A 15,454-nucleotide genomic window follows, 5' to 3' on the forward strand; every position below is an offset into this window, starting at 1 on the left:
AGCCGGAACTTTTCGTCTAAGGTATGTTTTCGAGGACGAAAACTCTTTTAGTGGGGGAGAGTTGTAACACCCATAATTTCAGTTTATTAATTTAATTTGGATTTAAATTAAATAATTGGAATTTTAGAATTTTAAATTGGATTTAATTGGAAAATGATGGAATATGAGATATTGGGCTTATGGTGTGGTGATAGTAAAAGGGGGGGTGCTAACTAGTTAGGCCTTTTACTAAGTTGTGGTTAATTTATTTTATTTTATTTTTCATAAAATAAGAAAAAGGGAACCATTTGGGGAGAAAGGAAGAACACGTGAAAAGAAGAGAAGAGAAAGAGGCAAGAACGTGAAACCGGAAGGAGAGCATTCAAGAGATTCATCGAGGTAAGGGGGGGACTCTTCCTTTTAGTATCTCTTATGTGATCTTAGGTGATAGGTAGATTGATGTATGGTTTGATTCAATTAGACATTGGGATTGTTAGGTTAGGGTGTTCTAATTTGGATTGAATTGATGATGATTGTGTGAAATATTTGGTTAATAATGCGTTAAATGATGTTTTTGTGGTGTGTAATTGAATATATGATGATTGTATGCCTGTATGTGATGTCTGGAATCGTTTTTGGGTGAAAGGGGAGTGAAATCGCAGGGTCTGTCGCAGACTTGGGGTTTGCTGAAATCGCAGGTCCGCTGAGCGGAGGTCCCAACGTAGTTCGCTTCTGTTTGACGTCGCTTGAGGTCCGCTGAGCGGGGGTTGGAAGGGTTTCGCTTCTGCCTTGCTCCGCTGAGCGAACCTTGCTGTGTGTGAATTTTTCCAAACTTCAAAATAACGTATCTTTTGATCCGTGTATCATTTCTTAGTGCCGTTTTGGGCATTGTGCAAGTAATTAAATGTTTTATATGATGAACGATGAATATTGGTATTATCCGACCTTATTTCTTTAAAACTCGATTTAATTACTTGATAAGAATTGAACAATTGTGTGCATATGAGATAGGTGTGACAATGTGTTTGATGTGATGATGAATTGGTGTGATTTGTTATTATGATTGTGATGGATGCATGACTATTTGAATGATGTTGAAAACATGTACATACTTATTCGGTGATGTGGTGTTGAGATGAGTTGCTCATCGTGATTTAGTGTGTTTTAAGTATGTTATATGTGTTTCATTCATTCATGTGCATTGATGTTGGATCCCAGTGAGGTTTGGATCGTTGGTGGACATATTTCCCATTGGGTGGAAATTGTGTCGGTGGGCCGTATCTCGATGAGGCGTAGATCGGTTAGGTGGATTGATTCCACGGTTTATTGGTACCACATGCATAGTGTCAGTTGTGTCATATGCATTTTGTCATAATATGATTGTATGGATTTCTGTAGTATGTGTTGTAATCTATTATTGTGTGAATTAATGAATAATAGATGTGAATCTGAATATATATAATTGGGTGAACGGTATATTATGATGCTTGTTGCTTATGAATTGCATAATATTTACTAATTGAGAATGAGACTCACCCTTACATGTTGTCATTTTCAGATTGAGGAGTAGCGGCATTAGTGCTTGGTGAGGATGACTCGTAGAGTTTATCCGTTTATGTTGGGTCGTGTCGGTCATGCTCTGATCTGTAACACTGGGGAACGATAGTTGTAGAAGTTTTTATGAACTTATCCATTTTATTTGATGTTGAAATATGATTCCATTTGGTTGTATTTGATGATGTTTAGTATTCCGCTGTGATAAACATGATTATGTTTTGGTGAACCGTTTCCTGATGAAGCATGACTTTGACCTTAGTTGATTTATTTATTTTAAATAATTGTGGCACCCTTGTGCATATGTTTTTACTCTGATTAATTATTAAAATTGCCGCGGGGTTTAGAAGGGTGTTACACCTTGTCTGTTTTATAATGTCAGATCAGATGTCACGACATCCATATATGACATCTGAGTTCTGTCTTACCAGAATTTTCAATTGGTATCAGAGCAGGCATCCTGTCTGTTTCTGGATGAGATCCATGAAGGATACTTTCTGGTTGTGTACAAGGTAGAAGATTGTTTGAACAAGGAGTGTTCATATTGTATGGTCCCTTGAAGTGGAGGATGGACCTATTTGTGGAAGACTAGAGCAACCTGATCAGAGCCATATTTTTATGCTTGGACAAGAAGATTAAATTCAAAAACTTCACGCGGGAGTGAAGCCTTTGGATTGTTTTGTTCAATCATTATACACAAAGAAGAGTATTATCAAAAGCTTCATGCGGGAGTGTAGACTCTGATAAGGTAACCTCTGTAATTAAGGTTTATGATCAAGATTTGATGTTTGGAGTAGGGTCTAGAATGTTGCTTGGTGCAGAAGCAAGTGTATTGTAGGGTTGATTTACTTTCAATCCTTAGATGTCATGCTTACAATTGAATTATGAAGTAAGCATTGTGTGAATTCTGTTGAAGTATGGCTATTTCCGCTGCATAGCCTCTGATGCAACCCCTATAGTAAGAGAAAGATTCAAGGGTTATTTATATTCAACAGAACGTATGGCAGATTATTACAGCTATAGTAAAAGTGTCAAAGATACTTGAGATCTCTCTCAAGTTCACTCATAAAGGCATGGATTATTAGAGTTGATGGGCATCAAGTGATCAATGATTCCCATATTTATCTACAAGACTCACAAAGAGGGTTTGTTCCAAGGTGATGAAACTGATGTTCTATGTGATGTTAGAACATGTATTAAACAAGTATGCAACTACTAGTTGAAGAGCAGATGTTTTTGGGTGTCAAACAAAGGAATACGTCTGTTTGGAACCTACTCCTAATCTGGAAGAGGAGACATCTGTATGTGCTAAGTTGACAAGGGTAGGGTCAACTGTGTGTCTGCTCCATAAGGTTACTTTTAGAAGTCTGATCTCTAGAAGTGCAGTTGGTTGAGATGTGGCATTTTGCAATCCCCTGAGGTTTGGTTATTCTTGAAGATTGATCAGGGCTGGGTAGTTGTTCTCATAAGTACTAAGTCATGTAGGAAGACAAGTCCCTCGGATGTTAGAAGTCAATAATGGTGCAGCATTATTGTTATTTCATTGAAGTGGATTGGGACCATGAATCTTGCTATTCAAGCACCACGTTTAGAAGTGACAACTCTTTCAAGGCGTGAGAATATGAAGATTCAGAGTTTAGTTGAGGTAGGATGTTCTGGAAATGCATATCTACTGATGACTGGTGTTGTTGTCTTCACTAGTGCTTATGGTTTGCTGGAGTCTGATTGGTATGATTGGAGTATGCATAGGTATAACTCATGGAGTTAGTTGCCTCTAGTAGGGATGTTGTATTTCATGATGAGACATTTATGTACAATGCATGGATAATTGGTGTGGAGTTTCCATGATTGTTAGTTTGAGGGGGAAATTTGGTTAACCTCCTCACGTCTGGTTCAACTTTGTGTTTAGTTGGCTTTTGACCTGTGTCACATGGGTTCTGGTTGTTGTGTGTCACATTTGTAAGGAAAGATTCATCTCTCTCATCCATAAGGGTGAATCTAATTGGGAAAGGATTTAAGATCAATTGCTGTTGGTGCCAAGTACAAGTACTTAATTGATTATCCTTGGAGTTCAAGACAACTGATGTTCTTAATGATGTTGGAACATCTCTTCTTCGAGATCCTATATAGGAAGGATAGTGCATTTGTCTTAAGATCTATCTCTTTGGTGGCAGCAGAAGTATATGATCTCTGAAAAAGGTTTCCTGGCAAGAAACATGTTCAGCTTTGGAGTGTACAAGAAGAATAAGACATCATAATCTTGACGGTGGTTACTTGGATCAGTTTATTTCTGATCTAGGTAAGGAAGTGCATTGGCTAATGCATACTGTGAAGTCAAGAACAAGTGGCAGTATTCTTGACATCATGGAAACAGCTTTGCTCAAGGAAGTGGCATCCTTGGTACAGCTAGAGGGTTAGTCTCTAACTAAACCTTCTGATGACTCATGCATCTGAGTGTCTGATGTCTTTAGAGAAGAAGCAGGGATTCATTAAAGTGTGAGCTTGGATGACATAACTGCATAGCTGCAGGATGGAGGTTGCTTACTCAAACTTGGTTTCACAATCAAGTCTATGAGAGCATTGAACTCTGGTTATGTAAAGGGAGGATGTTCTTTCAAGTGGCAGAAGAAGGAACTTAATTCAACAGCTAGATGTTAAGACACAATGTTTGACATTTGGTTTAACATCAGAATCTTAGTTGGTGAAGTGGCACATCAACTTAAGATAAGAAGATCTACAGAGTTGAAGATTGGATACTTCAAAAAGACCGCTCTCATTACAGCTCTTTGGAATTGCTGGGTAGAGATGATGTTACATGTACTTGTCTTAGAAAATCTAAGCTTGTTTTTATATAACATGTAGCTTGAAGTTCAAGTTTCAATTGAAGGGTCAGAATATCTTTGAGAGAAGTCTGATAAACATGGAGAAGTCAAAAAGTGGCATTTGAATTTTTCATATGAGGATTCATGAAGGAGGTAATCAAACAGTGGCATTTGGTTTATCTCAGAAGTGGGTTCAAAGAATCAAGATTATCAACATGTGGCAGCTAATTATTCTTGAGGATAGTCTTAGACAAATTACTTTTGGGCAGAAGAGTAATAATTTAAAGACAAAAAGGAGGAGTTTTCTATTCATCTCTTGGAGCTTGAGGTAGAATTTCTGAGCTATCAATGAAAGAGTGTATCTTGTAACGGGATGAGGATGTAGATCTCCCAATGTGTGTGAATGATTGTATTCTAATCAAACTGGTGGCATAGTGGTATCTGAAGATTATCAGATGGTGTTTTTTATTTTTTTGTGTGTCGTGTAGGATGTCCTAACAAATGTTAAGACATTATGAGAAGTGGTCATGTCATGAAGAGTAACTTTTAAGGGGGAGATGTCAGTTGCTTTGGCAACATTTATGGCCAAACAGGGGGAGAAGAGTTTGTCACCCTAGATATCATGTTGAACAAGTTGTTTCTGTTCATGATATGTGATAGTGTAGCTTGTGGAACTTGTTCAGCAGGTCTGGTGTTTTGATGTGCTTTAGCAATTCTGCATAACGGGTAGTTTGCTAGTTGTTTTCTGCTGGTGTGTTTCCCTGATGTGGTGACAGGATGTTTTAGCCAAAAATTTGCCAAAGGGGGGGTTTTAGATGTTTTGATTGGCTGCATTTTGTGGTAAAACATTCATGTGTATTCTGTTGTCTTGACTAAGGTCATGACATGTGGTGTGTAGTGTTAAGGGTTATGCAGGTTCTGGTTGTGTAAGCTAATACATGCTGTGTTAGTTGGATGTCATGCCCGATGTCATGACATCAGTGTTTGACAGCAGTAGCTATTACATTTTCTGTTATGTTTCTATTATGTTTCTTTATTTATCTCAGTCTTTATTTTAGGAAACTAAAGATTATGCTGATTGTACATCAGTAATAGAACAAATCATGGGCTGTCTTTTTGGCACCATGATATGTGAGAAGCAGAGAATTGAAGTGAAGAATACTGTTTGTTGTGATTTGTACAGAATAGGTACAACAACAAGATGTTCTATGGAATGTCATGACATGCTCTGTGACATCAGTATTTGACAACAGTTACTGTTATATTTAGCTGTCACGCGCCTGCTGAGCTGGAATATAAAGATTCAGTAACTACTCAACAGATGCAGAATATTCTATGGAATATTATGCAATCCTATGTGGCGCAGGTTTAAAGGTCAAGAGAATCAAGTTAGAATATTGGAGAATTATGCAGTTTCTAATTATGAAGATAAATTAGGAAACTTATGATTGAAGACCTTGTTTTTAGCAGAAAGTTTTCTGTGATTTGTAACAGCAAATAATGCTGTGATTGTAAGCCCAAGTCCAGTTGGGAATAGGTTATAAATAGGAAACTTTGTAACCTAGTTTGAGAAGCTAGCCGAGTATTGACAAGATGTAGTTTTTAGGGTTAGCCGTGTAAATGAACCACCCGGGTTGTGGGATGGTCACTGATTTGTGCCTCGAAGTCTGTAGGCAGGAGGTTTGTTTTACTCACTCAGAAGCTGTAAAGCAATGAGTGGAGTTGTGTTCTTGGAGGAAGCTTTGAAGCAACTCTAAGTTATGTTTATTTGTGTGCTTTGAATGTTGGTAACTAGGCCGTTGATGCAGTGGCTGAGTTGTTGACTGCTAGACATCATTGCTATGATTGGGAGTGGAATGGAGATATTCCATATCTAGGGAGAACCTAGGTAGAGGGGTCATTGGGTAGTGATTAAGTGAGGAGTTGTTAACTGGGAGTTTAGCTCTGAATTGATACTGCTAATAGTGGACTTCACCCCTGGCTTGGTATGCCCCCAGAGTAGGTTGGTTAAACCGAATTGGGTGAACAGTTCTGTTGTGTTCTTTAATTTTCTGCACTATTTTATTTTTCCTACCTTGTCTGTTTTATAATGTCAGATCATATGTCACGACATCCATATATGACATCTGAGTTCTGTCTTACCAGAATTTTCAGATTGTACATATCCTTCATTTAATTTTAGTTTAAAAAATTAGGGTTCTTAAGGTTTTTTGGAAAATTCACGAGTTTCAGTTTGAATAAATTTATAAGAGTTATATATTTGAATTCGTCTTGAAAAATCACATCAAATGCATGCTTGAATTTCTAGAAATGATTCAGTTTTGGACATGTTTGTATTTCTGAAACTTGCGAGCCAAAGGTTGAAGATGAAGTTGATCAGAACTTGGAACATGTTTTTTAATATATATTAACGCGCACAGTTGATTATCAAATAGAGCGCGTTGGCTCAATGGTAAAGTTTTGACTTGGCAACCATTAAGGCATGGGTTCAAACCCCCTAGGGCCAAAGTTAATTTTTTACCACTTATTTATTTCATTTTCTTTTACAACTTTCTTATTTTATTTAAAATAGCAAAACAATTTATTTTTAAACCAAATTTTGTACACTACTCATTTATGTTATCTATTTTAATAATATAATTTAAAAATATAATAATATTTATTATTTTATAATTTTAAAATTAAATCAAAACAATTCCTTTTATATGTTTAAAAGTACAAAAAAATTATTTCTCTTTTAATATTTCCATCAAATAAATTCTTGTTATTTTTGTGTGAATATTTTTTAGTTTAGGATAATGTCTCCTTGAGGTTACCATGTACCCTTAGACCAATTCTCCTTTAGAATTTGGTACTTTAATCATTAAAAATCAATTAGGTTTAAATGTGGTTCTAAAACCCTAATTTTCAAAACCATAATTTGAAATCCATGATCTTTAGCCTCACCATGTTAATATGACTTGTTGCTTTGATCACTGTCCTTGTTTATGTACATATACTTGTTGATTTTATCCTTGCACACTTGTACTTTTATTCATTATATTATCATTGTATATATACATTGTTTACTAACCATATGCATGAGATATCTATCCATCCATCATTATATCATATTCATTCATACATGAAATGATCCTAAGGTATAAACATCCTTTCATTCATTATCATTTGAGTTTACATTGATCTCTTTGTTATACTCACTTGTTTGTGTTTTGTGACACATGTTATCACACACACACACTTGAGGTATCCATTGATTGATTGCTTGAGTTGTTGCTGAGGATCCAAAGGAATGAGAATGGTATTTACTAAAATTGTCAAGGTACTCAACTCTTTTACACTTGTTTTAAAAATGGTTTTATATTGTTAAAGCTCAACCTTTTTAAAATCAACCATTGGTTTTGTATTGTTAATGCTCAACCAACCCCCTTCTTTAAAACCTTGGTACTAAGAGGAGAATTATTCCCGGTGAAACTACTCTTAGACCATTAGACCTTGTATTGTTAAAGCTTGGCCTATTTTAAAAACTTGTTAAGTATTGTTAAAGCTTAACATTTTAAAAACCCGTTGAGTATGTTAAAGCTTAACACCCAAAAATATTTTGCCACTTTCTGACTTCCCTATTGCACTTAAGGGGTATGTAGGCCTAAGATGCGATATCTTATCGAGTTCACTTTTAAAACTTTCTTTTCTCATCCCCCACTCTATTTAAACAAAAAAACACATAGGAATTTTCAAAATAACAACAAACAATAATTACAGTATTTTCAAAGAGGATCCTATGGAGTACCATAGATGTGAGGGGTGCTTAAAGTCTTCCCCTTGCATAACAAACCCCCCGTACCTAAATCTCTGTTTATTTTATTAGTTTTTATTTTAAAAATCTTCTTTGGGTTTTATTCTCTCTTTCTCCCATGTCTATTGGAAACTTTAAAGAGCGGTGGCGACTCTATTTAAACACATGAGCTAAGTGTATTCAATGGCTTTAGTCTCACAAATTTCATCGCTACACTCCCCCTCAACCTCACAACACTTGTTATAGCATACATGAATCTTTCTCCCTCAACCAAGCCATAATCAATAGAAGGTAGCAAAAAAATAAATTTACAATTAAGCTTTAAGCTTTCTACTCTCTCCCCCTTTTTAGCCATAATATGCCAGATATATAACACTAATATAAGAGTAGGAATATATAAAGATCAACCAATAGCTAGAGTCATAATAAGTATTAGTACGGACCAAGCACAATGAGGTGCCAAAATGAAAGTTATGAAGCAACCATAAAACAGAGCCAAACACCTCAATCTTCCTCATCAGAACTAGAACCAGACACATCATCTTCATTCTCATCATTAGTTTCACCTGAGGTATGGTTCTCAGCATGGTCAACAGAGTTCTATGTAGCAGTGCCTTCGACAGAACGATGTGCCTCAGCAGGTTCTTCTTCAATGTTATCACCAATCTTATTTCCATCAGAATGTTCAAGACTATTGATTAATTGCTCAATATCAAGCTTCCTTTTGGTACTGGTAGCAATGATCTCATCCAAGTCCTTGCAGGTCTCCTTCAGAGCTGAAATCACATCAAATTTGGTAGACGGTTTCTTCTCAGTAGATGCCAGGACAATATCTGCAACATGTTTACCTGCAAATAATTTTTCAAGGAGAGATAGGGCAGACTCTCTCTTTCAAACCACATAAGTGCTTAACAAGATTCCAGGGTGCTGGTTAAGGACAACACCACAGATCAAGGAAGGGAAAGCAATAAGCATTTTGGTGGCATTGGTTTCAGCATGTCTCACAATCTGATAAAAAATATAAGTACCATAGTCGAAGCTAGTTTTGGTACCCACAACATAGAGAAACTTCCCCAACCCAACTGCCACTATTGAAGTATGATTTGTAGGAACCCAATTGGCAGCTCCAATTCTGTGCAGTATGGCATATTTCACATTGAGTTGACCAGCTGACAATTTGCCTCTCATAGGCCAAGTAGTGACTTGATTTGCAGTGATCTCCCTGCAGACTTGATTATCAATCACCTCCAGGTCACATCCCTCGTCCTCACTTCTTCCCAAATACTTGTTGATCACCGCAGGGGAGACGTGTACACATTTAACCCTTACATAAATTTTCCTTAAATTTTGGCTTTCAGGGTCAGCACAGTCCACAGGGATGTTCATAACAAACTCCTTAACTAGAACCTCATAGCATTTAGCAAAGCCATCTATAATTTTAATGAGCCCAGCATCAGAAACTAGGTTCATGATCTCCTTGATTTTGAGAGCATCCTGACCTAGTACTCTCTCCAGGCCAATCCTTCTTTGATTACACAAATCTCCATTTGCCTACACCGTCAACAAAATGAAAGGAGATTTTATCCATGGGAATGTCTGAAACATTCATAGATGACTTCTTGGTCACAGTTTTCTTTACACGTGTGATATCATGAACATCACCAAAATCATCTTCAGACTCAGTCTCTGTCCTAATCTTTCTCTTCTTGGAAGAAACATTCACTTTTCTCCAAGACATAAAAAGCCCAACAAAAACCTGCTTCCTGTTAGGTTTGGGAGAATTTGTATCAGCCACAAATTTAATTTTTCTAGTCCGTAAACTTTTTGCAATCCTAGAATTCACATTTTTGATGAGTTCATCATCAGAGGATAAGTCAACATAATTAATGATAGGATTGACAGTCTTATTACACAGTTTATCCTGATTGGATGGATGGGATCCCCTAGAAGATGATGCCTCCATGTTTCCCTCTCCTCTAGCTCAAGTAGTTTTTAGCACAGAGTCAGCAAATTTGTGCAGATTGTTATCAGAATCATCACTTTTAGAGGCATCAGTTGTCTATTCTACTTCATCATTATTGGTGGGAGGAATAATTTGGGAAAGGGGTCGAGAAATCCTAGCCACAAGAATATCTTCATTCAACACCCTAGAGACTAGACGTCTAATCGCTCTATCAACATATCTACTACCTTCTTTGATTTTGTCAAGAGTAGGGTTGGAATAATTACCTATAGATGGTCCTTCAGAACTTGTTGCATGTGATGTTTGGGGCTCCTTCAATGCCAAATCAGTGTTGTAAACTATGGTTAAAGGAGCAGCGACAATCACATTACCAACCGAGGATGGGTTTAAGAGTTAAGCAACTGACAAAATCAGGAGTGGCTAATGTGACTATGGTTATGCTGTAAAATCCACCCTCTTCAAGTGGTGCATAACAATGTCACTTATTGTTTTTGTATATTGGAGGCAGTCTTGTCAGCTGACTACACCTCTAAAGGAGGGAAATCATATCATCTGCTGGGTGTGTGAAGATGAGCACGTATCTGATGAATGACCATGACATAGTCAGGGTACAAATTTGAAGTGTGGGCAAGTCATCTTTCTGATAATTTGTTATCAGGAAATGATTGAGAGGTTGCTTATCTCACATACTACAGTAGTAAGATTTCTGTTAAAGTTTCCTAAAGGACTTTGGTGCACAATGAGTCCTTGAGGTAGTGATTCAAGAACCAAAAGATGGGTTTTTGAAGCAAATGTCCCAAATGATGTTGTAACATCATTGCTGATAATAGTCTGTGAAAAGGCTTTGGACCATGAATCTTAATATTCAAACACCGTGATCAGAAGTGACAGTTCGTATATGGTTTAGAATGGGTAGATTCTTATTTTAGTAGTATGCTCAAGAAATACATATCTACTATGTTGAAGTCTTCATTAGTATCAGAAAATACTAGTGAATGGCAGAAGGTTAATTTGATCAGCATACCAGGTTAAGGTACTTTTTCTGTTGCTGTCAGTAAGTCTGAATCTTAGTAAAGCTTGTAAGCACACCAAGAAAAGGATGGAGGTTGGTTTCAGACTATGTATGCATGACTTCATGCCCTCTCTAAAGGTCAAGATACTTATTGTGGATGTTTTGGGATACAAATCAGATGTATCCATGTCATGTGAAGTGCTCGAGTACTTTTGAGCAGCCAGAGTTATGATTGTCCAAGACAGGGGGAGTCAAGTCTTAAAAGGCATGTGCAGAGATAACAAAAGCAGGGAGACTCCTACTGGGATATCTGTTGATTGGTGCTGTAATGGTACAAATATAATCAACCCAAAGTCGGGATTCTAAGTGAAAGGAGGACACTTAGGAGCTGTACTGGTGAAAGAAGATGTGTTGGTCACATTGGTCAGCTAGAAGACCATGTCTTTGAAGGATAGAAAAACACTTAGAAAGGGGGGGTTTGAATAAGTGTGACTTTAAAAACTCTTAAGATAAAAACAAATAACACAATTATTTTTATCCTGGTTCGTTGTTAACGAAACTACTCCAGTCCACCCCCTTAGAGTGATTTACCTCAACTGAGGATTTAATCCACTAATCAATCTTGATTACAATGGTTGTCCACTTAGAAACACTCTAAGTCTTCTAGAGTATACTGATCACACCTTGATCACTCTAGGAAATCAACACTTAGAAACTTCTAAGTCTTCTAGAGTCTACTAATCACAACTTGATCACTCTAGGAACCTTTTACAAATCAATGTAAAATAAATGTTTACAAGAGTATTCAAATGCTTCTTAGAAAGCTATAATCACAACTGTGATATTTCTCTTAAGTTCTAAGCTTAAATCTCACTAAGATATTACAAGTGAAGTGAGGTTGAAGATGAAGTTTGAGAGCTTTTGAATTTGACAGTGTTTCTGTATTTTTGCGCAAGAGTTGTGTGTTTAGCTTCTCATCAGAACTTCTATTTATAGGCGTTTGAGAAGATGACCGTTGGGAGCATTTAATGCGTTGCGTGTTCCGTACAGCTCCGCATTTAATGTTTCACTCTTTTGTCAACTACCTCGAGCCTTGCTTTTACTGCTTCTACTGACTTTGCCTTTTGTAGCTTCTACGTTCCTTTTGTCAGTCAGGGTAGCCTGTCATCTTGTACTTACTTCTGATCTGATGTTTGTAGATACAACGATTGAATAATCAGAGTAAAACAACTTGGTGCAGAGCATCTTCTTGTCTTCTGACTTTGAAGTGCTTTAGCGTGATACCATAAGAACTTCAGTGCTTCTGCTTCTGATCTCATGTTCTTCTGATGCTTCATAGACCATGTTCTGATTCTGCTTGACCATCTTCTGATGTCTTGTGAGAGCATTTTCTGATGTTGCATACTTGAACCTTCTGAGTCAGTGCTTCTGGCGCTGAATTGTGCGTACTCCTTATATAATTCCTGAATTGGAAAATGTAAAGGATTATAGTACCACATTATCTTATACAAAATTCATATACATTGTTATCATTAAAACAAGAATATTGATCAGAAAAAATCTTGTTTTAACAATCTCCCCCTTTTTGATGATGACAAAAACATATATAATTGATATGAATTTGCAATAAGAATATCAGATGACCAAAGACAATTACACAGTTATAGCATAAGCATATAATCAGAATGTGTGAATGTGTCTCCCCCTGAGATTAACAATCTCCCCCTGAAATAAATACTGGAAGAATTTATAAATAAAAGACTTCCCCGAGTATTTTCCATTTCGGTAGAGACGTTCACTTTGCCTAGAACTTCAAAACATTCAGAGCTTCTGCTTCTTGCTTCCATAGGACAGCTTCAGAGCTTTGAATTTTTCTTGATTCATAGCATGCTTGATTATATCAGAATATTCTTGAATGTATTAGAGCATCATCAGAGCATCTTTACATCCTGAAATGTTTCAGAGCAAACTAGACAAAAGTAATCAGAGCATGAATAAATCAGAGCATTCTTTAGAGAAAGAACATGTACCAGAGCAAGCTTTGATAGATTCTTATCAAGAAGAAATATCAGAGCATATGAGAGAAGAGAATGTATCAGAGCATGTTCTTCCACGAGAATATCAGAACATTCTTTTTGCTTCTGATCTTGAAGCTTCACAGCACTAAGCTTGCTTCAATTTTTCCAAGAACATGCTTCTTTATGGAATTGCTTTTCCTCATGTATTTGCTTCTCATGTTGAGCTTTTTCAGAATATCTTCAATCCTGCAAAAAATCTCAAAGACATAGAACTTGTAAACAATGTTAGGAATGTTAAGACTTAATCCCATCAACTGATATAATAAACCAAATCAATTATCATGTTTCTCCCCCTCTTTGTCATAACATCAAAAAGCATTTAAAAAGATTCAGATGATAAAACAACATAAAATGAAGAAGATAATATTTCATTGATTCAACAAAATATCAGAAGATACAAAAGGATAGAAGCAGATGCAAGAAACAGATGCAAGAAACAGATGCAAGAAAACAAGAAAACAACTAAGACCAAGACACATTACGACTAGCCTAACTTAGAAACTATCTTGGCCAGAAGGTTTTGAATCTCAACAGTGCTTTCGGTCTGCGTCTTCATAAACGATCGAAACTCATTGTGAGTATCCTCATGCTTATCCAGACGAGAAGCAAGATCAGCTTGATTCTGTTGAAGAGCCTTCATGGTATTCACCAGAACAGAAGGTTCAGCAGAAGAAGCGTCACAGCTATTGTCCAGAAGAGTAGGATTCTCAACAGCAGCATCAATCATGAGAACATCATCTGGATTTTCCTGAACAGGAAGTTTCTCAGCAGAATGTTCTCAGCAACTTGATTCTCAGCATCAACTTCAGCATAAACAGGAGCAGGGAGTGCAACTTCTGAAGTCTCAAGAGCCTTAAGAATTTAAACCAAATTCTTTGGAGGTGTAGGAGCAGAAGGTTCTGAAGGATATTCAACTTCTGGATATACCATATTTGGTGCCTTAGCAGAGGGATTCTCCCTTAACCAGTTGAATATCGACTGAAAGTCTCCAGTCAGAACACTGTAGCTAGGCTTCCACACAACCATTGCAAGTGGATGAACTTCCTCGAGCTCATCAAAAAATGGCTTCTCCTCAAGAGGTATGTAGTTTCTGATAGGATGATAGTACTTACCATCATCTAAATCCAAAAAGTAACCAGAAGATTCAGGTGCAGCAGCCAAGCATCTCTTTTGGATGTTCAGAATATCATTCTGAATGTCCTTCTCAAAGATTCTCCACAAAGCTCTAGAAGCAGCATGATCCAAATTGGAGTCATAAGCAGCTCTCAGAGTATCCAACCCTATTTTTACTTTATCCATTAGCATGTAATAACTAACACCAATCGATGGTTCAGGAGGGTTGAAGGTGAAACGATAGTCAGGGTAAAGAAGACAGTAAGGTTTAGATTCTCTGGAAAACAAAGCAGGGATGATGGAAGAGGTTAAAGAAGACGAAGAATCTTTGGTGGAGGTGGATGAAAGAAAAATTTCAGAAGGAGTTTGGGGGATAGTATTTAGTGGTTGAGGGTTCAGAATAGGTGTAGAAGAAGGTGGTTGGTTTCTGTTTATGGTTGAAGAAGAGGATGGAGTTACAGAAGGAGGAGGCTTTTTCTGAGGTGGAAGGGCAGAAGAATCTTCAAGAAAAGCTCTATGAATACACTTTTCAAGGTAATCATCAGATTGTACTTTGAGAGAATCTATGGGGTTCTTCTGCTTCTTTTCTGGCTTAGCTTCAGGTCCTGCTTCTATGGCCTTTCTCTTCAGTTTCTTTTCTTTCTTATTCTTTTCTTTCTTTCTTAACCAACAAAGGATAAATTGGTCAAATCAACCTCTCAAAGTAGTCAGACCATTCTTGTATCAACATTGTTGTGGTGTCGTTTTTTTACCTCCCCGTTTCACTTGGGAGGACGGCACGCTAGACCCTTCACGCGAAATTTGGAAGGAGGAAGCGCCCGTGGCGGGATGAATTTTGTTTCAGCTCTTCCTACGATATCACACGAACTTTTTAATTGTCCTAACGAGTAGGAGAGGGGAAAAAGATCTCAAATTAACCCTAGGAGTTTGCTAAGTGTAGGGATTCACCTAGACTAGAAATTCTGGGGTTCGGGGGGTCGGTTATACATAGGGAAGAGTTTAAGCACCCTACATATCCGTAGTACTCTACGGGAACCTTCTCTGTGTCATTATGATTGTGTTTACTGCTAATGATTGGGAAAGTTTCTCCTTTGTGTTAGGAGAAGAAATTGAGTTGAATTAAAAAAAGACAGACAG

At 37.1% G+C, this 15,454-nt stretch overlaps 1 protein-coding gene across 1 annotated transcript; it reads right to left on the bottom strand.

Annotated features, from left to right (window-relative positions):
• Positions 1-8,751: 8,751 nt before the first annotated feature.
• On the bottom strand, positions 8,752-9,621 carry LOC131597099 (uncharacterized). Its single transcript, XM_058869813.1, has 2 exons — positions 9,096-9,621; positions 8,752-8,999 (listed from the first exon to the last, which is right to left on the bottom strand). Exons 1-2 carry the CDS (start codon positions 9,619-9,621, stop codon positions 8,752-8,754), a joined length of 774 nt encoding a protein of 257 aa, XP_058725796.1.
• Positions 9,622-15,454: the final 5,833 nt, after the last annotated feature.

The sequence above is a fragment of the Vicia villosa genome, linkage group LG4, assembly GCF_029867415.1.
Source record: "Vicia villosa cultivar HV-30 ecotype Madison, WI linkage group LG4, Vvil1.0, whole genome shotgun sequence".
Classification (NCBI taxonomy): Eukaryota; Viridiplantae; Streptophyta; class Magnoliopsida; order Fabales; family Fabaceae; genus Vicia; species Vicia villosa.